General features: G+C 36.8%; 1 protein-coding gene across 2 annotated transcripts in view; it reads left to right on the top strand.

Moving 5' to 3' along the window:
* Positions 1-23,700, top strand: part of adcy5 (adenylate cyclase 5) — a 62,843-nt gene that overhangs the window by 30,282 nt on the left and 8,861 nt on the right. The window contains exons 2-10 of one of the 2 annotated variants that reach the window (XM_060876274.1): positions 6,427-6,576; positions 7,146-7,267; positions 11,664-11,775; positions 12,861-12,988; positions 14,534-14,692; positions 14,889-15,030; positions 16,255-16,392; positions 20,410-20,432; positions 21,249-21,393. In XM_060876274.1, coding sequence (XP_060732257.1) covers positions 6,427-6,576; positions 7,146-7,267; positions 11,664-11,775; positions 12,861-12,988; positions 14,534-14,692; positions 14,889-15,030; positions 16,255-16,392; positions 20,410-20,432; positions 21,249-21,393 — 1,119 coding nt within the window. Of the gene's footprint in view, positions 1-6,426; positions 6,577-7,145; positions 7,268-11,663; positions 11,776-12,860; positions 12,989-14,533; positions 14,693-14,888; positions 15,031-16,254; positions 16,393-20,409; positions 20,433-21,233; positions 21,394-23,700 lie in introns of both variants that reach the window. The other variant, XM_060876273.1, reaches the window with a different exon arrangement.

The following is a 23,700-nucleotide window of genomic DNA, read 5'->3' as shown; positions in this document are numbered from 1 at the left end:
TGAATAGCTAGAGCCTTTTTAGTTTTCACTTTGAATCTGAATGATGCTGGAGAATAATATTTAGTGGCAGACAAAAAATGCAAAGTTAGAAATGACAAGGTTTGTTTTCTAAAACGTGTCCTTAGCTAATCAGTTTGCACGTTTTAAAAATGACAGTTTAAATTATAATTAAGTTGAACTATTATATTTGGTACTTCAGGCTGGTGGTTGTTCGTGAAGGCACTTATAAAATGTACTGTACTTTCCACAAAAATATGGATGTGAATGCACTCAATTTATAGGAAATCAACACTTTGAGCTATAATATGCACCAGTATACTATGGTAGGCATTTCCAACGTATAGACTTGAGAGCTGTTTCTTCTTTCCTTTCCTCATCTGAGGAGCTTTGGGATGCGAGGTCTGTGTCTGCAAATGGAAAACTTATTTTGTTGGGAGTTAAGTGATTCCAGTTTTAGTACACACCTCTAAATGAACGAGCACGTTCTGTACGTTCTGAGCACGAGCACCAACTGTATATATACTGTATAGATATACAGTATATATACAGTATATCGTGCTCGTTCATTTAGAGGTGTGTACTAAAACTGGAATTGGAAAAAAACTGGAACCTTTAGCCTTTAATTCATATTGCCATTGTTAGATTCTTGTCTGATCAGATAACTCTCTGATTTCCCTAGTGAGCTGAACAAAGATGTGTTGTGTTGGACAGTATCACATGTTCACAGTGTAAGATGATTCAATGGATCTGAATAGTCAATCAAATAGAGATCTGCTGTTTCAGGCTAGTATTGAATTGGTACATTCCTACTCTAGTAAATCTAATATATTTTATATATTAAAAAATGTTACTGTAGAACTAGCATACTAACTTTTGCTTTACATTTCACATTGGGTAAGTTTCAACCAAGTAAAAGTACATTGCAGTGGCACATTCCAAGGTTAGTGGTTCTCGTTGTTATGGTTTATTGAAGGTCATCTGAACAGACATGGACTCTAACTCTGAAGTGTCTAGGACATTAGAGAAGAGGTCACACACAAATCCAGTGCTGGTGGTTTGCATAATTTTATAACACTGTTCATAATGCAGTGTTGCATAAAAAAAATGCATAATGCAAATATATAATTTTTTTTTTTTTACATATACCATTTCCTATTTTGCACTGTATGCATTGCTGCATGTATTTTTACTTTTCAGAACTTATCTATGGCTCTAGGCATTTGATGGTAATCTGCTGTGCTGTGTCTTATCTTCTTTAACTTTACTTATGTTTCCTTGATGCATGTGTGTTAGTAGGTTTTTTCCTGTTGTTTTCAAATACCAGGGAAGAAATTGGACTCAGAAACCCGCTATCCACATCAAAAAGCACTAAAGCTCAGAGGTCCATATGGTGGATGTTTAGAGTAACTATATTTGGAATATTTTTGAAGTGGATGATGAAAAATTGAAAATGCTTTTTCTTCTTTGTGTCAGGGGTGGGGCTAGCGATCCTCTTCAAAGGTGTGACTCAGGACGTGACATTTAGGATCCCAGTACAATCGGCACCATCGTGTGTTACACAAATGTCTGCCCAGGGGTGGTGTGAATATGAAAGAACTTGAACATTTTCTCTAGCAAGTCTACTTTAATAAACCTGAAATTAGTTCCAGAAATGATAGAATAATTTAGAATAAAATACAGAATAATTAGTTATTCCATAAATCACTGTGTTTTGGTTTTATACACATTAGAGCACACTTGTGAATTGATTGTGAAGATTAATGACTATATATATATATATATATCAGGTGCATGTCTTACAGAAAGCGTGTTTGTGCATGGAATGTTTGCATCACAAAAACAATAATATGTAAAAGAGTTTTAGAAAAAAATAACAGGAGACGATAAAACCGATCACTCAAATAGTCAAATGAATTCTTAACGCTTCACGTTTGTCCCCATACTCTATAAAAGCTGGAGACAGCACTGAAGCTCAAAGCTTCTGCAAACACAACCTGCTCACTCGGCCTGCCGTGCTGTTTAATAGGAGTGTGTTAGAGTGACTGCTCTCTCTGTCTGTGTTTGTTCACACTTCTGATTTGCATCAATACATCATAACAAAATGTGTTTACTAGTCCAACTGGTGCTTACCTATAGAGAAAGATGTCTAGGGCTTAATTACATTTCTTATCGCCAAGTTTTTCTCCAATGCAGTATACTTATGGATATGATTAGTGACTATTGTGTTTTTACTCATGCACTGAAAAGAGAATGCGTGTAAAGTTAAATGTGTTAAACATTTTATTTATTTATTTATTTATTTATTTTTACTCTTTTTTTTAACTTCATATTAGTCTATTTCTGAACTGGAATATCTAATGAGAATAATAGAATATATATAATATACATTTTTAAATGCTCTGTTATTGTTACTAGTTTTGTTATTTATTTATTGTTTAACATCAACTGGTTTCACCTCTTTCAGCTTTAGAAACTATTTGATTTCCCAACTGCTGAATTACTTTTGTTTGAAACCTTTAGTTTTTTAGTGTACTACCCTTAATATTTAACAGCATCCACTATTACTACTGAAACATACAATGGTTAAAGAGTACCACCTTGAATTATTGTCCCTGTCCATCCCCACATGGGTCTAATCTCATACCGATCCACTGTACACACAGGCAATCTGACACAGACCTGGTTCGAACCCCAGAGTCAAACGGCCAGAGCAGCAGTTTGTGATGGTTAACAATTAACTCGACCAATCAAACATCTATGATTTGTGAGTAGCATAAAGACATTCTCTTAAAGAGACATTCCTCTATCTCCATACTTTATCTCTCATAATAGAAAGAATGAAATGTGACCAAATAGTTTTATGAATACTGTAACATAAAAGAAATGGACTTTTGAAAGAAGTTTTATTGTTATATATACATTGTTAAGCATATTTTCAAACTGAATTATTATTTTACCAAGGGATCTTGATACACTGTCATCTCTAATTGTACTATTGTGTGGATATTGAGGTTAGAGACTGATTTACTGGCTTTTTACATCACTTTGCTCACGTAGACCACACTTCCCAATGCGTCATTGCACTAGCCATCACCATAAAATAGTTGATTAGTTATCACTTTAGAAACACTTTCTCACTATTAAAGTTAACAATCCTCTCACTAGGAAGTTGAGACCAGCTGGGCCAAAGTTTTCAGTCTTTACAAGGCCTCTAATAATTCTACCAGCTTTTTTATTTTTAAATGGCAGCTAGTAGCAAATAAGCTTTCTGTTATTTTGCTAATGTAATCCATTATGTTGAGCAAATTCTGAGGCTCATCTTGACCTCCATGCTTTCCGCTGCACCAGTATGGACTCTGCTATAATGCACTTAAGGAGCATCCATTAAACAGTGTGTTCTTTTTGCTTTGCTCACTGGCCTTACCTGTTGGCGTAGCTATCATTTGACAGACAAGACAGTGTGAGTATGAACACGCTTGATTTTGTTTAAATCTGTCACATGTTGTACTAAAGTCTGAGTGCAGGGCTTTATCCTTGTCCCATCATCAAATGGTGGCATAGCAGAATCCTGCTCCTTAATGGCCAGAAACTCTGCAGTCATTAGCTGTTTGGCCACGGTTAGGGAATAAAACAGCCAGAATGTTATCGAGGAGGAATTGGTACAAAAAACGCTAGTTTGGTTTTAAGTTTTCATTTAAGCATGTCTTGTGTTTTTCCATTGTAAAGGAGATGATGATTTAATTGTTTTATATTCCTTGTATAGCAAGAAGTTCTAAACATTGTTCTGTGGCTTAATTTTAAATGGCATGTGGAACCTTTTTATTGCACTACATAGTGTACAATTTCAATCAATGTAATGTCAAAACTTCCTACTAAATGTTGGTACCTGATTTATTTGACTATGTTTAAAAGTTTGGACCCATGTCAGAACTAATTGATGGCCCCCTATTCTAGAGTATTCTAGAGTAAACCTCTCATATTAATGAAAATGAAACATGATCCAAAGTTTATACTATTTACATGACCCATGCTGTTGACCATGTGAATAAATATAAATGTTTTGTGAAATCATTCATGCATTTGGCATGCCAGCTTAATCATTATTTTGAAATTTTCATTCATGCACAGGTCCTAGTACTCTTACATATTCCATTATTATGAGGCAGAATGGTGAAGCAAACATGATCTGTCCATTAAAAGCAGAAATATTTTTACAGATACGGATAACTGGCATAAATATTACTGATGGACATTCTTATATAATGTCCAGGCCTCAGACAAAACCTACCTTCTGACCAAAATATCTTGATTAAATGGACCTATTCTGCATGTCACTGGATCTGCGGTGCTCAGTCTAGCCCTGTGACAGTAATGTCCCGTTATGGTGGGGCCGGTTATAGAAGCAAATCTCTGGAATATAAAATAAATTTAGTGAGGCTGTAGGATTTTGAGATGCCAGCTTAGATTACGTGGAGTTTCTCCCATTGACTGCTCTTTACTGACTGTATGAAATTCTGTCCAACAGAACTGATGATGGCATTTTTTTCTTGACTAATTAGAGATATTTCTAATGTTCTAGTGATCAAAAACAATTTTTGAACTGATGCTAAAATGATGGATAGTATTTGATCAGCAATTCAGTAAGAAACCTCATTTCCTGGATAATAGTTGGGATAACGAAACCTAGGTACCTTTTCTGTATTTCAGTTTGCCCTTGCTGAATAATAATGTTTTTATTGGGCAGCGCATGAACAAAGGCATTTCGTTTCCTAATAAGGGCTGCTAAGGAAGTGGGGCTATAAATAGGACAGTAATGTTTCTTGGTAATATGTATGCATTGCTATGCTAGGGTAAGTGTGCGTTCGTTCATTTAGGCATTTCTGTAGGTCTGCAGGTCTAGATGAGTATAACACACTAGAGAGCGGTGTAATACAGTTTGCATCAAGATATCAAATGCCCAATTGGAAGTTAATTTGGCCTAAATGAAATGGATTTTCAGCCAGAACAATTTTGCTGGACTGCTCTGGAGGAAAAAAAAAAACCCTTAGAGAATAATTTACAGGATTAAAAGCTCTTTCAAAACGTAGTGAATTTGATCTTAGAAAATAACAAGAATATTATGGGGGAAAATGCTTACAAGCTTGGAAAACTCTAAATAAATATAAAGCAAACTAATAAATACATACATGCATAGAATAATAATATTGTTTATTGTTACTATTATTATAATGGGTAATCAGGATGACTTTTTTGTCTGCAGTACATTAATGCATACAATTTCAACAAGATGCATTTCAATCCTAATTGATATTAATATTGAGCTACACACTGGTGGAATCATCGAAACATGTATAGGGTGTGTTGAGAGTTTTATACTGGTGCTAATCATTTTTTTTCTCTCTTCTTATACTGCTGTACACTATATAATGTTTCTTCTGTTTCTTTTTGCACTTAAGTACCAAGACTATGAGGCCTTGGAGACAATGTCTGGGTTAATTTATGCTTTAGGTGTAGGGAAAGGAGACAGTGCAGTATTCAGTTCTTTCTTCCTTGCTTCAGGGCACAAAGTATCAGAGATTCCATATGCTTTGTTTACATACAAATGAATTGTAACTACAATCTATAGCTCCTCTTCCCACAGAGCAAGATTTGTATATTTTAGTTCAAGGCTTGTTGTAATGGATCTATGACAAACACACTCATTCTACAGTATTTGCTTGCACAAATACACAAGTTCTCATTGTTTATATTAGGCAGAAAGACTTACTATTACTTTCACATTGACCAAGATATTTAAACTAGCATGACAGTTCAGAGTGAGATGTTATGGAAATCTGCTCTTTTACACTCTGGAAAGATCCAGAGTTGCAGAAAGAGGAAGAATATGGAGACAGAAAGAGAGAGACAGAAAGAGAGAGACAGAGAGAGTAACTTAAGCTAAAATAAACTAAAAGGTGCAGACATTGAACAGACGCTACTGTGTACTGATCTCACTTCTAAAATGAATGTCACAGCCCACCTTGTGATAGAATATGTGCACTGTGCACACGTCTGACCTGAAATGAGATGAGACCAACCTGTGATCAGTTAGGTATTAGTTATTTCATCTTGGAAACTCTTAGGACTTGTCAGAGTCCTCGCTTAATAACGACATGCGTCTTTCTTATTAGCGTTAGTGTGGCTATTGAATAATTCACAGCAGTTACTGAATAATATGCTTTGTGATGTATAGCTGTGGCTGAATAATAATCCAGGACATTAAGGGATTATATCTATTAAAATTCATGTTGGATAGAGGTTTTGCTTTTTTATCCTCCTTGTGGAATACATTACTTAAAAAGCCCTTTAAGAAAGCAGCACATGAATCTTATCTGTGTACCATAATATGTTTTTCTGGGTCTTACACTGTCTGCATTTGTTTCACAGCTTGTGGCCAACGTGCTGATCTTCTCCTGCACCAATATAGTAGGTGTGTGTACACACTACCCAGCAGAAGGCTCACAGAGGCAGGCCTTCCAGGAGACAAGAGAATGCATTCAGGCCCGTCTGCACTCCCAGAGAGAAAACCAACAGCAGGTGAGGGAAGCTGGCTGCAGGTATCACATCTAGAAGGCCAGAAATGTGCTTCACACCATGTATTTCTATTAGCAATCTCATCAGTCACCTAGTGTCCATGTTTTAATGCATTTGTTGTAAAGATTCAACGACACTTTCGTGACATTCTAATGATAATTTTTTTCCAGATATATATATGTGACAAAAGCCAGTGTAGACGAGAGAGCAGTTGTATGTGATATCACATTAATGATTTATATAAAGGCAAACAATGCACAAGACAGGAACTAATCAGTGCTGGTAGAAGATAACCAGAATCTTCCAGACTGCCCTGAGCCACTCCACTGTATTCCACACGTAGCAGGGTGACGTCAGTGTGCAGCCACTGTTGTCACTGGTGATGACTCCTCATATCAGGGGCTGAGGGGTAGGGGAGCGAGCAAAAAGAAGCAGTAAAAAATGTTCAACACTCAATTCCGAGTCAGAAATGGACAACCCTTGATGGGGATGATTAAAATCATGTCCATATTTTTCTTTTCCTCATATCTAACTGCCTTTTTTCTTCTCTTTCTCTCATTCCTTGTTGGCAGGAACGCCTCCTCCTCTCCGTGCTTCCCCGCCACGTTGCCATGGAGATGAAAGCCGACATAAATGCCAAGCAGGAGGATATGATGTTTCACAAGATCTACATTCAGAAGCACGACAATGTGAGGTAGGAGAGAGATGAAGCCCAGCTACTATATAGGAGTGTTCATGCCTAACCACTTTTAAACCTGCAGACAGACATTTGTCAAATTTCAACTTGACCTGATTGAATTTCTTCAATAACTCTTTAATTGAATGTCATTTTGAATTCGAGTAGATTATCGTTTTGAGAAAATAGATAGTAGTAAAACACTATGCATACAAATAAAACAAAGATATATTCTAGTTGCCAAGCCTGTAACTATGACTCAAGATAGGGAACCTTTTAAAGTGAATGTTGCTTCCTCATAGCTGATGCAGAAGCTAATATTAGAATAAAAAAGCTACTTGGTTAGCAATGTGTTGTCTAATTTGTTCATAAATAAGGGCATTCGGGACCTACAGGGTAGGTGGGCAGGAACCTGTATTCTATGTTAATTGTATTGAGTTGTACCTTTTTATAAACCAACTTTAGCACCATCTAGTGGTTCGAAGGAGGACACTGCGATACATATCAAGCTTTTTCGCACACACAATCTCGTTTTTTTTTTTCTTTCTCTCTCTCTCTCTATCTGCCTCCCTCTCTCTGTGTCCTCTGCAAACACACACACTGCACTGTACATTAGGCCTGATGAGAGCCCACTTTATCATCCAACATTTAGACTGAAGTTCCACTTTGATTTATTTGAAATTCCTGTGCATTTTCTCTTATTTGCTGGGTTTTAGTGTCATGCTGAGTGGAGGCTTTGCAAAAATGTACACACGATGAATATAGACGTTCTCCAGACATTTTAAGTCTATTGTCAATCCACTAGAAAGGAAGATGGTGTGACAAGGAGCAGGTCAACTTCAGCTTCAGAGAGCCAGGAAATTGTAAATCCTTTCTCATTCTTCTACTTAATACAAGTGCAAACCCATCAAATTTTTTTTGAAACATACTTATTTGTAATCCATGACCATTAAATAAAAGCATAATAAAAAGATAATCAGAGGTTTACTAACCTTTGTTTGAAATAGGGACATTAATCAAATCCATTAGCTTGAGTAACCATTAATGATATGACGAGCAGGATTTTGGCAGTGACGTGTTTAAAATGATTCAAAGCCGAGTTCAGCTGTACATAAAAAATTGAATCACAATCATATTTTGTATGAAACTATAATCTTGTAAATGTTAATATTACAATTTAATTAAAAAAAATACTTTGCTGTAATTAAAAGGAAACAAAATACACAATTTAGCCACTGGTTATGCAAATTAATTTATAGTAATTAAACAAAAATGAGATCTTTTCCATTCACAAACCAATTCTTGAGCACACCCCTGCTTCAACATCATATTTGATGTTAACCTTCATCAAAATGTCTGTAAAACATCTCATCTCTGAGATTTGGTGTTTTGTCTGCTCATGACACGTAGTTATTATTAGCATTTTTTAAATTAGTCTTATTTTATATTAATTTATTAATAATATTTATATTATTTTAGCATCTTTATTTTCTTTCGATAACTGTGACCTTAAACCATATTATGGTTTTGCTGTTACAACAGTTTTGTCTGATTTTGATACTCTTTGATATATACAGACAAGCATTTCCTTCAAGTAACAAGTTTAAGGTGAAAGTGTGATGATTTAGGTGCTGAAACCCATAGATTCCACCCTGAAAAAACTTTTACAGCATTCGCTTTGCTCAAGGTCAGGGTTTACTCACTGTTATGCTTGACCGACTTCATGAATAATAGTCTGAACTAATCCTGCTGTGTACAGTAGCAAACAGAGGGCAGAGGAGCCGGAACAGCCCTCACCAAGGCCTCTAAAAGCAGTTTAGCCTGTGAGGCACATGATGATTGTGTTACTTGAATAAATGACACACAAAGTTTTTCACACTTGCTGGTGAAATAAGCAGACAGGTGACTTTAGGCAGTATCACCTACTTCTTAGGGGGAAAAAAGGATGATTTGGTAGTTCAGATAGACAGGGACAAAAAGGCATAAGTTAGACTGGGAGTTCTGGGAGTGTTACACCTCAAATTAATATAATGTCTACAATCTTATCTTATTTGCACAGGCATCACTGAATGCCCTGCTGTACACTTGACTGAACCTCTCAGAATTAAAATAGTACATCACATGGTCAAGAAGAGAAGATGATAATGCCATCGTAGTGGGTGACAAATTGGCCATCATCTTCTGATTTGGAAGGTGCACTGGCACAGCTGAGCTTTTCACCACCATCAATATGTCTTTCCCACCACTCTGATGTTAAAAGTCTGAACAACGTTATCTTTTAAATAGGATATCTACAGCATTAGGTTGGAGAGCTGGTGTAGCACAGGGCGGTTACATGTTCAGCATTGTCTCAGAGGGGGGCTAAGTGGTAGAGAGATGAAAGCCATCAGACGTGGTAGTGCCAACTCTGTGGGGAGAGCAGTCAAGAAATGTCGACCTCTCAAGCACGGTAGTGCTTTGATACAGACCAAGCAGTGACCCTTGAAGAACTTACAAGGGTCATGTTATGTAAGCAGGAAGTGTGATGCTGTGCGTATTTCCTTCCTGGGCTTTTTAACTGGAGTGAGTGCTGCAGCTTTGCTCAAGCTGACCTGTCAAAACTCCAACTCAAATGCTTCCTCAACAGCAGGCCATCGACGACCCTTGAGTTCACTCCACTTATTGGAATGTTCCCTTCTAGCTCATTTCCTGCTTTTTTTTTTTTGTTTTGTTTCCAGGTCATTTCTCTGTCAGCACACTGATCAAAACATTTTTAATTCATCTAAGTTTCAAGCATGAGTAGAACTCATCTCCAGGTTGCTGCCACCACAAATTCATTATTATTGCTCATCAAGAAAGAACTTAACACTTATCATTAACATTAATCACAATAAGGATTCAAATTTACTGTGCATGTATTATAGCATGTATTACATTTTTGTATTATAGCATGTATTATTGTATAATGTTTTGAATCTCAGTTTACACTACATTTACATTTACGTTTCCTCTGGGATATTAACAAAAACAATTGGAATATATTCTTTCAAGTACAACTTCATTCATCATTCAAATAACCAAAACTATCTAGCTAGCTTAGCATGCATCGTCTATAGATGCATGGAGTATGTATGCACTTCAAGCAGTTTGAGCCAAATACATACTAAGACTAAATATACTAGCCATATAAAAATGGACCAGTGCTATGTAGAGTATAATAGGTCCATTAGTCTTATAAGTAAGTTTATAAAATACAATTCCAAATTTGAGAAAAAGTATATTAAAAATGTCATACAAATTCCTTATGGTACAGCTCCAGTGGCACTATAACGCAAAGACTGGTGTTGTACTGGTAAACTGGTGAAGTGTTTAATATGATGTTAGTTCTACCACTTAACCATGATCTTTTTCCTGCACTGCTATTTCTTATTAAAGTAATTCACCACAACAGAATGTCCATAGACACATTTGTTGAAGTACAGTGTGCTGTACAGCTTTAGATATGAATTTGGTAGAAAACAGTCTGCAGTCTGCTTTCTCTTTGCTCTATCTTATGTAAGAAAGATAAGGTAGCGTGCATCACAGTTTAAGTAGAAGGTGAATGTTGGAACATTTTCCTTAGAAGGCATCAACAGGCTCTGGTCAGCTGTCACATGCTTTTAGTACAGCAGGATCATTGTGTTGGGTAAAAACAACTCCTCATCTGCAAGTCTTCAACATGTGAAAAACCCCTTTTGTTCTGAGAATCTAAGAAAGTGAACAGAGAAGCTTCGGTTCCAAACAGAAGCTTTAATCTGCGAGCGTCACTGTCTCCTGTATCAACCAGCGCCAGGCCCTAGGGTTACTGCGGAGATATTCCTATTAGAGGAGGACCTAAAACAATGTTTCTCCTCTTCTCATCCCACCTTGTTGAAAGCTGGGCAGTTGGATATTGAATAGTTAGTGTTATTATAGCCCATGTGAGGTCATCTGAACCTCCTGTAGCTTTTTATCTCGCCTGTCTCGCATGCAGGAGCATCATACAATGGAGGAACGTATCTGTTACCTGGTTCTCATGGTAAAAGAATGTCAAACACCTCTCTCCGATTCAGATTTGTAGGTTGAGCTTTCCTTTGGCTTTTATTCGGTTATGAATGTCTTTTATCGTCATTGATCCACTCTGTTCTCCCAAACTAGTCCTCAGTGTCAGAGGCATGCTAATAGAGTCTACTGCAAGTTACTAATGTGGGATGGCTCATAGATGCTATTGTATCTATATGAAGTCTACATTTTGTATCTATATGAAGTCTACTTAAATGGTTATTTAAAAAAAAGGCCACAGGCAGACGTACTCTAATAACACACACTTGTGTTTAGAATTTGTGCAAAGTCATTGTGATAAGCAGAGCTGATGAGGCTGAGACATGTACAGATTAATCTTTTTTTCTCTGTTCAGTATCCTCTTTGCTGACATCGAGGGATTCACCAGTCTGGCGTCTCAGTGCACGGCACAGGAACTGGTCATGACCCTGAACGAGCTGTTTGCAAGATTCGACAAACTAGCTGCAGTGAGTAAAGCTATCTGGTTGCGGAGTTACGAGATTTCACCCAGTGCCGAATTCAGATCTACCAAACATGCTCTTGGATTTCAGTTCTTTTCTCTCCAAGTGTACACCGCTTGGCAGTCTTGCCTTTGCACTGTGAATGTTTGTGTAGCCAGGTTTTACTCATCAACCCACCTGCTGCTGAGTCACCTTTCCTTATTATCTCTAGTCAGGATTCTGATGCTGTGGATACAAGTTCCTTTCTGTGCTCAAACATTTCTGACATACATACATAGATGTCTATACACTTTACCTAGATGCTTAAGATCTTTTGTTATTCTGTAGAAAATTCACATTGCTTTGCAAAATATGAAATTGCATGTTGTACAAGGACATGCTTGTATGCACATAGTCAAAGAATGAGGCACATGGCTATTCATTTAACAAAAACTTGTATTGTTTGGCTTGTGGGTTAAGACGAGGCATTTGCTAGGGTGACGTTCAGGTGGTTGTCATACGACTGAGCGCTGGTGTGTATCCTGTGCTCAGCCTGGGGTTATCGCCTCATCTCCTCCCATCTCCTTTCCTCTCCTCTCCACTCTTCTCCTCTTCTCTCCTCAACGTTCCTTTGTATTCTTTCTAAAAACTATTCTTTGTTTCAAAATATATTTATGATTATACTTAGACTCTCTTTTCTGGACAAAATGACAAACTAATATGAAAACATCATGAAACAAACTCAATTCCATATTTGGATTTTAAAGTTGTTGTTATGCAGACTGATCTCTGATCTTTCTGACCCAATAGGGAACAGTTTAAGCTTTGTTCATTTTTTTTAATCGTCATCTTCAAAATGGTGGGAACATTATACCATTTTAGGAGAAAGTATGTGTGTGGTATAACCTGGAATTTAAAGGTCCAAGCAAAAGCTTTAACAATAAATGTACGAAGTCAAATATCACATTTACTAAACGCTGATTAAACAAAACCCATGTAGTGTCTGAGGAAATATTCATAGTGGTCTAATGAGTCAAATGGTGATGACTTAATAGTGTTAATAATGCTTTTCTCAGCTTGCTTCTTAATGTACTTTGTGTCTGTGTGTGAAGGAAAATCACTGTCTGCGGATTAAGATCTTAGGAGACTGCTACTATTGCGTGTCAGGCTTGCCAGAAGCACGGGCTGACCACGCTCACTGCTGTGTGGAGATGGGAATGGACATGATTGAGGCCATCTCGTAAGGATTTGATTTCATGTCTAAAGAAGAAGGAAGCAGGTTCTGCAATAAAGTTCACATGTATATAGAGCAGAGTATACAGACATTAAATACATGGTAATAAATAATAAGGACTTGTATGTAGGCCATGCTGTATTTTGTAAGATTTTTTTTTTAACAAGGTTTAAGATTAACAAGGCTTTTCTGCTTTAAAATGAAATTATTAGCTGCATGAATTCCTCATAAGAAAGAATGAGCACAGGGCTTTTTTTGCATTTCTTTTTTCTCGGTAATTGGTGAGTACAAAGAAGGATAGAAGCCCCTGCAGGCAGTACTGAATTATTAAACTATGAGATTGATGCTGATTGTGTGTATGGAAAGGGTCAATAAATGTATTTTCACCTTGGAACTGCACGCCCTCGAGTGCTGTAGAGTTGCCAACAGCATGTCATATCACAGGTATGTTGCCTGTGTGTCTTGTATTAAACTCTGAATGTGTTTACTCTGGGCTGTGGCCAGCAAGCACTAACAGTATATTTGCATTATAGTGAAGAACTCAAAAACAATTAGTGTAAATGTATTTGTACTCATTTAATTCAGCCTAATGTACAGAAAATCAAGTGGGAGATGAATTAGAAATTAAGGTAGCTCATTTAACTCTTTTTATGAGAGGCCAAAAAATCCACAATGAATGATGGAAGTTAATGGCTCAAACTAAAGTAGACATTCATGTTTTGTTTTGTTTTTTGTTAGATTTTTGTAGATTTTCATTAGTATTTGTGTTTTTACCAAGCCTACGGGGGCAAGATATACATAGAAAAGGTTTTATGGTGCATAAATGGTAAAAGATAAAAAAAAAAAAAGTATACACATAAATAAATAAAAAAAAAAAGAAGAGTATAAACATTAACATAAGTGATTCGATAAAATGCTACTTAGTTAAGGTAGTAAACAGCTGAGATATTGCACTTAACACATTGCACTTAAAGACATAAAGCAGCCAAGTGCTGGAAAAGAAAATAATCCATTTGATTTGCAGCAATATGACATGGAAGGCAGTCACCCCCAGTGTTCAGACGGTTTAACTGTGTTTTTACTGTGCCACTTATCACCAAAATCAGGCCAAACTCAGATTAGTGAATTATTGGTATTATTGATTTTTGCAAGCTTATGACTTGCCCTTGTGCAGTCATTACAGTATAATTATAGACTCTTGTTTGGTTGAGATGCTCAGCTGCTTGAAATAGCACAGAAATAGTACAGACAGAGATGTGAGAATACGACTAGTATATTTTTATTATAACGAGTGTAACTGAGTTCACCAGTTGCTGTCAGAGGGTACAGCTTGTATTCTTAACAGCTTAATTCACACAACAGCATTAGGAGGTCATTTTGCGTGAGTGCGTAGAGCGTGTTAAATAGTAATGCTTCTCTGCCTGTAAACACCACCTGAGGAAAAAGCTCACTGCTAGGTTAATGGTGTTGTAAAGGCAGCTGTATTCATAATCTATATTGTGCTTTCATTTTGAATTGCAATTAATTGTCTGTGTGTGTGTGTTTTCTTAGATTGGTGAGAGAAGTCACTGGCGTCAATGTGAACATGCGAGTGGGGATCCATAGCGGCCGAGTTCACTGCGGGGTCTTGGGTTTGAGAAAGTGGCAGTTTGATGTCTGGTCCAATGATGTCACGCTGGCGAATCATATGGAGGCAGGAGGAAAAGCAGGGTGAGTGTGACGTCTCTGCACGAGACCTAAATCCCAAATAACAGATGATATTTAAAGCCAAATCGCATTTAAATAGCTTTTATATACAGTTTGAGTTTTTATTAATCAAAGTTAAAATTCTCTTTTGTTTTATTTTTATTTCTTTGGTTATTTATCAGTTATTAACCTCACATTAAATTCTTTTGCTTTCTCCCAGCCGCATCCACATAACTAAAGCTACTCTGAACTATCTGAATGGCGACTATGATGTGGAGCCTGGCTATGGCGGAGAACGGAATGTCTATCTGAGGAAGCACAACATTGAAACGTTCCTCATAGTGGGATGCAGCCAGAAGAGGGTCAGAGTTTGTTTGTCCTTTCTTTCTTCGTTCAACTGCAAAAGCATGCTTAATTAAAGACAGGCAATTGCCAGATTTCTCTCAGATTCTTTTGTTTTGCAGTTGTTATCTGTAACTACTGAGAGAACATACTGATGCAGTTCAGATCATTTAGCTCTAAGTTGTCTCTTCCACACTGAAAGTGCATGTGTCTAAAACAAGACTATGGTAACCCTTATTTACAAGCATTAGTCCCAGTTTATACTTGACTATGTGTGTGTACAGACCCAACAACAACACACGTAGCATCATTCACATCATATTATCATTATTATTATTATTATTATTATACTTTTCTTATGTAACTCTAGTACATTAAAAACTACATCCACTAGATGGCATGTCGGAGCCAATAACATTCCTGTCTATTACCTTACCATTGTTACCTGTAAAATCTTTAGCAATGTATCGGTTAGCATGTGGATGTTAAACGCGTGGAGATAGTTGGATAGTTTCTTTCTAAAACCTTTAGCTGTTATTGTAATTGTTATTGCGAGCAGTGTCTTAAAACAAAAACTCTGACCATATTTTTGAATGTATTTAGTATTTTTTAGAAGATTCAAGCATTTGGTAAACTTAAAGACTTGTTAGTTACCCCAATACTGGAATAGTACTTAAGTGTGCGATTTGTGTTTTATTTCTCTTATTACTTTGCCAGCACTGGCAATTGTGTGTGAAAGGATCATTTCCAGTTATGGCTTTCTACACGCTATATAAGTCTTTCCTTCACAAGCCTCCATTTTATGATTTTTTTTTTTTTTTTTTTGCTCTCGAAGTTAATCAGGCAAAAATCAGAGCTGTTCATGTGACTGAGTAGCCTTTATCCTTCACCATCGCAACAAAAATGTTTTCCCTTGCTAACTTTTTATTCATTTCTTTTTTTTATATATTTTGTTTTTATAGCATATTAATATTAGCCTGTGTTTTGAATTACAGTTGGCATTATTGCCAGAGCTGCTATCATAGAAAATGAATCAATGCCCTCTGACCACACAATTCAACAGTGCTGATATTTATGTTGATACTAAAAACAAGCACACATTACTATATTTTAGAGGTATATTTTCAGGTAGTCTTGAACGTCACGTGTCCCTGTAGTTAATCTGGACATAAGTTACATAGCGTGAAACGTTTTATCTATAAATAAATAGCACATTTCATGACTATAAATATTTTCTCTAACAGAAAGAAGAAAAAGCCATGATTGCCAAGATGAATCGGCAGCGGACAAACAGCATCACTCACAACAGCTCACACTGGTCTGATCGGCCATTTTATAACCACCTGGGGGGCAACCAGGTTTCCAAAGAAATGAAGAGAATGGTAAGAAAAATACATACACAGATATTCTCCCTCTCTTTCTCTCCCTCTTTCTCTTCCTCTAGCCTTCATCAAACACACATTTTCCCGTAATGGCTGGTTCAACGTGACATACATAAGAGATTTAAGCTTGCTCAGACACTTCTAATAGCTTTAGGAACGTTGTTAGACGATGACCCTTATGAGGTGGTGAACATCATCATGTTAGCATTGGCTTTAATTACTTTGAGTCACACCAATTACCACTTCGGTCTTCAGAATATTGTTTTTCACACAGTGAATCTCACTAAAGCCTGAGCAGTTCAATAGAAGTCCCTGTGCAGTGACGTTCAGAGCGCCTTCTCCTCTTTGTACCCATGACTATGTCACTAATCTCTCCTCTTTTTCTTGCCTGTGGGGAACGACCCTCTTATTAAATAAAGCAGACTCGCCTCACACGAAGTCCTCAGGGTTTTAATCAGGCAGAGTGGAACCTGCAAATAGGCTGAGTGCAAGGCCAGGAGGGAAATGTTTTATCGTGCTTTCTTTCCATTATTTAGTTGACTCTCACTTTGCTAATATAATTGTGAAGGCCACAGATGGGCTAATTGATGGTCACACACAAAAAAAAGGGGAATTTGTAGGTGTAATCCATGTTCTCATTCCTATTCACTGGTCAATTTAAGGCCAGTGTGGGGATATAGCTGATTTTAAGTTTAAATGGTTTCTCATTAAAGGCACAACAGTGTCCTGATTACTTATTTAGGAAACATTCATCTCTCACACTTCTCACAGTGACACCATTCACTGGTGTTAATTAAGAAGGATGCAAATGTTCCTAATGAGTGTCATTTCTAATCTGTAGAAAAGCACATCCTGTTTTTGTCCCTGTACAGTCATTGTTGCCCTGTGAAACGAGTGAATTTACACCTCTGAGTGCTCCCCAGTCTACTATGGTTATCTGAATGTGAAATAGAAGGGGACATGCATGCAAGAATGGGGTTAATTTGCAGTACTCTGGGCTTTAACGATTTTAAAGATTAAGCATAATATTATGTTAAATTTGAACATTGTCTTAAATCTATTTTAAATTGTTTTTAATGTGTTTTTAGTTTTTATTCGGCTGAACTCTCTCTCTTAAACCAACACACACACACACACACACACACACACACAATTAATTAGTATATACTGCAACTCGACAGTATAGGATGTTGCTCATTCAACCAAATATTGCTGGTTTAAAATTCTCCTATGTCATAAGTGTCTTTCATATTACATTTCTTGATGTAATATGTATGCACAAAATCTAGGTAAATGTTCATATTTGTTTATATATAATATGTTCACATAAATTAAACACAACAGGGCATGCTAATCAGTGTGATCTGTTACCGCTCTAAAGTATTCCACTCCCTGAAGTCTTTTATTCCTCATCAGTTTGCACATGATTACATTTTGTAATTAATTTATGTATTTATTTATCACGTTATACTTTTGACCAATTTTTAGTTACCATTAATTTCGTGGAACACCCACAAGACTCGGTAGTGACTATTATTACTTATGCCAATGTAGTTATAAACAGATTTTTGTAGCTACAGCCTCTGTGTTTTTTTTTATTATTATTATTATTTCAGTCTTGTTAATTAAAAGAGGGGGAACAAATCATTTTGCTTGTCATGTTACTGAGAAAACTGTGAAAAATCTACTGACCAGTACAAAGAGCTGAGCTTAGAGACTTATTGCATACATATTAAATATATCTTCCTTCACCTTTTCAACCCTGGTTCCTCTCCTTCACTGACATTACGTCTGGCTTGTTCATTAGGGATAAATAAAAAAATTAATATTAATAATAATCATTTTTTTGTCCTGAATTTATTAATATCTGTAAAGCTTCTTTGTGACAACGTCCATTGTTAAAAGCACTATACAAATATCCTGTTTTTAATCCATTTATTATTAGTTCTAGATTATGTGAAACACAACACTTTTTTTTTTCATTTATCACATGTACACCTATTCTTATTTCCTGCGGTGTTTTAAAGCAAGTTCAAATGTCTCTAAGCTGCCACTGCTTTTCTCTTGAGCAAGGCGCTTAACCCTGGAATGCTTAGCCATATAAATGAGAAATATAAATTGCTCTGGAAAAGGGTGTCCACCAACAGATTTTAATGTCAGTTGGATGCAGTGTGAGTAGAAATGGTTCCAAATGATAAATATTTTAGTAAGTTTTTTGTGTGCAAGAGGAAGATTTGACTAGAGAAATATAAATTTGAGAGACCCAAAGATGTGTTCCTTAAACATGACCTTACTGCACAGTGTCAGTCACAGCAGGATTCAGCTCGACACACTCACCCCTGCTGTGCACTTCCGGACACGTTCGCTGAAGCAGATCTCCCAAAGCAGATCAACAAACATGACCCAATCTTTTTGTGAAACGGTCACAACATCCCCCTGGGATCCCCGATCTAAAAAAAAAATAAAGTGCAACATGTCCATATTGAGTTTTTCCCTCTGCATTTATAATGGTCCTCCCACAATGCTATATTAATGCTGTGGTGACTCATGCATGTTTACAGCAGCTCTGCTTTCTCACGTGGTCCTTGAATGTGACCTCCCACAGATAATAATGTTTACTTTCACTAATCCTCCCCACATCCACTATTATATGCTCCCTTTCTCATGCAAAATAAATTAGACAAGTGATTAGAGGGGTTCTGCTCGTCATTGCTGGAGCTGGAACAGACCACTTGCTGCATTATGCATGTGCATAAGACTTTAATGAATCACTGATGTAGGCTAAAGCCCATGTTATCAAAGAGGAAAGAGATTAACAGTTGTATTTATTTATACAAATTAATCTACCGATCATTGTCACGGTTACAAATTTAGCAAATTGGTGGTTAAAGACTTTTTTTACTGGCAAAAATGCATTTTCTGTTTTTAATTATTAATCCTCTGTGCTCCTGGGGTGTAGCATCATAGCATCGCCCTGTCACTCTGTCCTTTATTACAAGCTGGAATATGTGAAGAAAAGCATTTTCACTGCTTTCCTTCTGGTAGCTTTTACTGTTTGGCTTTTCATAAAGTGCTGTATTGCGACACAATAAAACAAATCACGCTGTAATATCATAATGAGGTAGTTTCAATGCTTTATCCATTTCGGCTGTGATTTATTTGGTCAGACCCGACCAATTCAGCACACATAATATCTGCTTATGATGTATTCCTTTTAATTCATCCAGTGTTGTGTGCATTCATAAATGTGTTTTATTAAAATGTAAAACCCTAAAACAGAGATGTGATGAAAAACGCAATGAACACACAAATGACCTCATAATAGTTGAGGTTGAGGAACATATGTCTTTTTTGTTCTCTTAAGGTAGCCACATTTTACAAACTGTCACAGAATGTGAAAAAGTAAAAATAAAACATAAAAAGTAAGTTGGAACTAATGCCTTGCAAGTATAAAGCTCTGTATACCAGAACTCTAGAGGAAGTCGGCTTTGGCTTGTGCTTGTGTTTGAAATTATTTACCTTATATTGCCGTTTATTTTACAGTAAACTGATGTGTTTGTCACAAACTTTTGAGACCAGATACAATCCAGTACATTATTTATAGAGTGATATCAAGCATAACAAAAGATAGCATCTCTATTATTTTGAGGTTTTTTCCAGGACGAAAAACAGGAAGTAAAGCTTGAGAAAAGTAGTAGTTATAATTATTACAATGATGATTATGAGCAGCCTTATTCAGGGCAGGTCAAATAATTCTGAGCCCTTTTGGTAGTGATTAATGAGCTCTTTTGGATCTCACTACTTTTACATTTTTGTACTTGTGGTTTTGCCAGGTGGGGTCACTGTTGTGCTAATCTATGCTAAAACCCAGAGAAATGAATTGATTCCCTTGTTGTGGTTGTGTTGTGCAATGACTATCCTTTCCCCTGTCTTACTCTTACACCATTACCATCTCTTTTTTTTTCTCATTCATCATTAATAAATCTCACTCTGTTGATTTATTTGTTTCCTCTTCAGGGATTTGAAGATCCCAAGGACAAGTAAGTATTAATACATACTGTACCTCTTCTGGCCTAATTCTGGTTCATCTGTTATGGTAAAAAACAAAATAAAAAAACAAAAATAATAAATAAACAACAGTAATAATGGATTGCAAGTTGTGTTTTTACTGCCACCTTGAAAAGCTGCTGGGCAACATCATTTTTTATTAGTACAATAATAATATTGGTTCTAACATCATGATTAAAGTGCAGATCTGTCAGTGGGGTGTGGTGAGATTTCACCCAGGATTTTTTCAAGCTGGCACTGGAGGGCATGCTTTCTGTTTGGTGCTGGATGTGGGAATAGTAATGCATGAAAAGCTGTTGGTTCTGAATCAGTGGACGACATCATTGTGCTGTTCAGTTCGCAATTGCATGAACTATCTATATCTAGTTATTGTTCCTAAAACAGTTTAAAAAATAGAGATAATGCTAAATTCTAAACCAGTGGATGATCATAAACATTCTTCACTGTTGCTTTAGTAAAATTTATTATACTGTATTTTTATAGGACTTTCAGGCCTTGCTGTCATTTTGATGTTCTGATTTGAGCCTTACGTTCAACAGCCACCTTAACAATGAATAAAACATGGCCATGGACAGCCTGCATGACATTTATAACCATTTTTGCTTGACAGCTAGAATAAGAGAAGCGTGATCTGTTCAAGTGCTGCTGTGTGTTGTCATGTGGTGGGCTGAACTGAGGGCACTGGTGGTGGGGCATGCCTGTGGATGACCATTGAGATGAAAGTATCAGGAGAGGCAGAAAGTAGAACAACGGTCTCGTCTTGTGTTATCTAGACATTTCATTTTCAGAAATACTCAGGAAAACCTGAACCCAGAGGATGAAGTGGATGAGTTTTTGGGTCGTGCCATTGACGCTCGTAGCATCGACCGTCTGCGTTCTGAACACGTCAAGAAGTTCCTGCTGACCTTCCGTGAGCCTGATCTGGAGAAGAAGGTACTGCTCCGAGGCATCGATGCTGTTAAACTGTACATCTAATACAGCATAGTACAGTGTATATATGTATAAAAACTGTCTTTTCTTGTTTAGCAAATGTAATAAGAGGTTAGGTTCTGAATAATAACATCCAAAGAGAAAAAAAAAATACAGAAAATCCATAACAAAATGACAAAATGGGGGGAAAAAAAGACAGAAATTAGAGCCACTTACTATGGGCACACGCAAAGAACATCTTTTTTCCGTCATTGTGATGTCCTGCAATAAACATTACAAAAAACACAAGATATAAAGTATTTTATACTGTATAGGTGATTCAGAACGGTAGGTAAACAGTACATGAGCTGTAGTTATTTGTTTGTTTCCAATGCCAGAATCTCTCTTTTTTTTTTTTTGTTTTATCAAACACGTTCTTTTTCTGCAATACACATCTCCTGTCACATCTGTTTTTAATGCAAAGCATCAAATAAACATGTGGCGAGAAAGTGAATGTATGTTTGGCACAGACCCAGAGAGGTGATCTGACTCTTGTGCAAAAGTGACAGCGAATACTCCTGATATTCTAACACCATTCATTCTGTCGTCAATTCTGTAAATACGGTGGTTGTTTTTAAAGTTTATTGTATGGTTAAAAACAGTGGGATTTTGTACAATATCACAGCAGAAATAGATGTTCGTATGAGAGTCAGAGACAAATCTTGTGGTGTGAATTGACCTTTAGTATTACCACTCAGTTGAATTTTTGCATTTGCTACGAATTGAATAATTAAGTTTGGTGTATTACTTGAATGAATCAGCCTGTTTAACTGGAAGTGCAACAAAAACACTGAACATCCAAAAGTTGTGAGAAATTGTACAGGACTTGTCAAGCAGCTCTGCAAATAAAATGCGGTCATATCCTTTTGTCTGTGTTCAGAAATTACATTAAGATGGTCCCAAACAATTTACATTTAAATCATATAATTTATGGCACGGTGGCTTAGTGGTTAGCATGTTTGCCTCACACCTCCAGGGTTGGGGGTTCGATTCCCGCCTCCACCTTGTGTGTGTGGAGTTTGCATGTTCTCCCCGTGCATCGGGGGTTTCCTCCGGGTACTCCGGTTTCCTCCCCTGGTACAAAGACATGTATGGTAGGTTGATTGGCATCTCTGGAAAATTGTCCGTAGTGCGTGAGCGAATGAGAGTGTGTGTGTGTGTGCCCTGCGATGGGTTGGCACTCCGTCCAGGGTGTATCCTGCCTTGATGCCCGATGACGCCTGAGGCTCCCCGTGACCCGAGGTAGTTCGGATAAGCGGTAGAAAATGAATTAATGAATGAATTTATGTCCTGAATATATTTTTGTAAAGCCACTTTGCGACAATGTACTTTGTTAAAAGAGCTATACAAATAATGTTGAGTTAACATTTGGACTGATATACATCCTAGTTTCGGACCAATATCCACTATGTGGCCTAAGGTTTTCACCCAAAATCAGTATCCGATCTTACTAAGAAGAATGGAGCTAATTATAACATGCAAAGCTGTGAATAAATCTGGAATAGAATGTTCAAAAAAAGTGTGGGTGTGATGGAGAGGTCTCCACAAACTCTTGGCCATATACTATATGTTTGATATCTCACAGTGTCACACACGTTTTTGTTTTTTTGTTGTTATTTCGCCAATTTCTGTCAAAGCTTTCTTAACTACAATATCTAGAGAGCACTGAAACATTAAGATATGTTAACTTGTACATGAAACAAAATAGCATGTTAACCAGCAAATTATTCAGAGGCTGGCTTGAAACAATCTTCAGCTATAGCAAAAAACGAATGTCAAGTTTCCTGAGATCAGGATGAGTCACAGGGTGAAACAACCAAAGCCAAATTATTTGAAAAAGATTTAAAGCATTGCCATCAAAGCCACCATCACAATCTGCTTCAAATCAGTCACGACTGATCTAGGGAAGTCTGGATATCTACGTCATCACAAGGAAGGGTTGCATAATGTTTCACCCTCTATTACCTTTTGTTCCCTTTTTATCATGAAAGTCCATTTTCTTTCCTTTCTGTTCTGGAGACTAAAAGGTGACAAGGGGTGAATGTAACACATTCACATCCACAGGCTGCAATTACTTACTATTTTAGCGATAAACATGTTCTTTCTGCCTTAGATAAGAGTGTGTAGTGCCAGGCTAGGTGTAAGGTTTAAGGGGCCTGCTTTTACTGCTTTTGTTTCCTTCCACCGCTCATGTGTTTCAGGCGAGGCTCTGAAATTTTTTTTTTTATTTGACATTCGTTCCTTTTTGCAAACCAAATTACCTTTGTTAAA

This window comes from Tachysurus vachellii, chromosome 8 (genome assembly GCF_030014155.1).
Source record: "Tachysurus vachellii isolate PV-2020 chromosome 8, HZAU_Pvac_v1, whole genome shotgun sequence".
Lineage (NCBI taxonomy): Eukaryota > Metazoa > Chordata > Actinopteri > Siluriformes > Bagridae > Tachysurus > Tachysurus vachellii.
The sequence above is the reverse complement of the archived record's forward strand: the minus strand, read 5'-3'. Positions and strand labels throughout refer to the sequence as shown.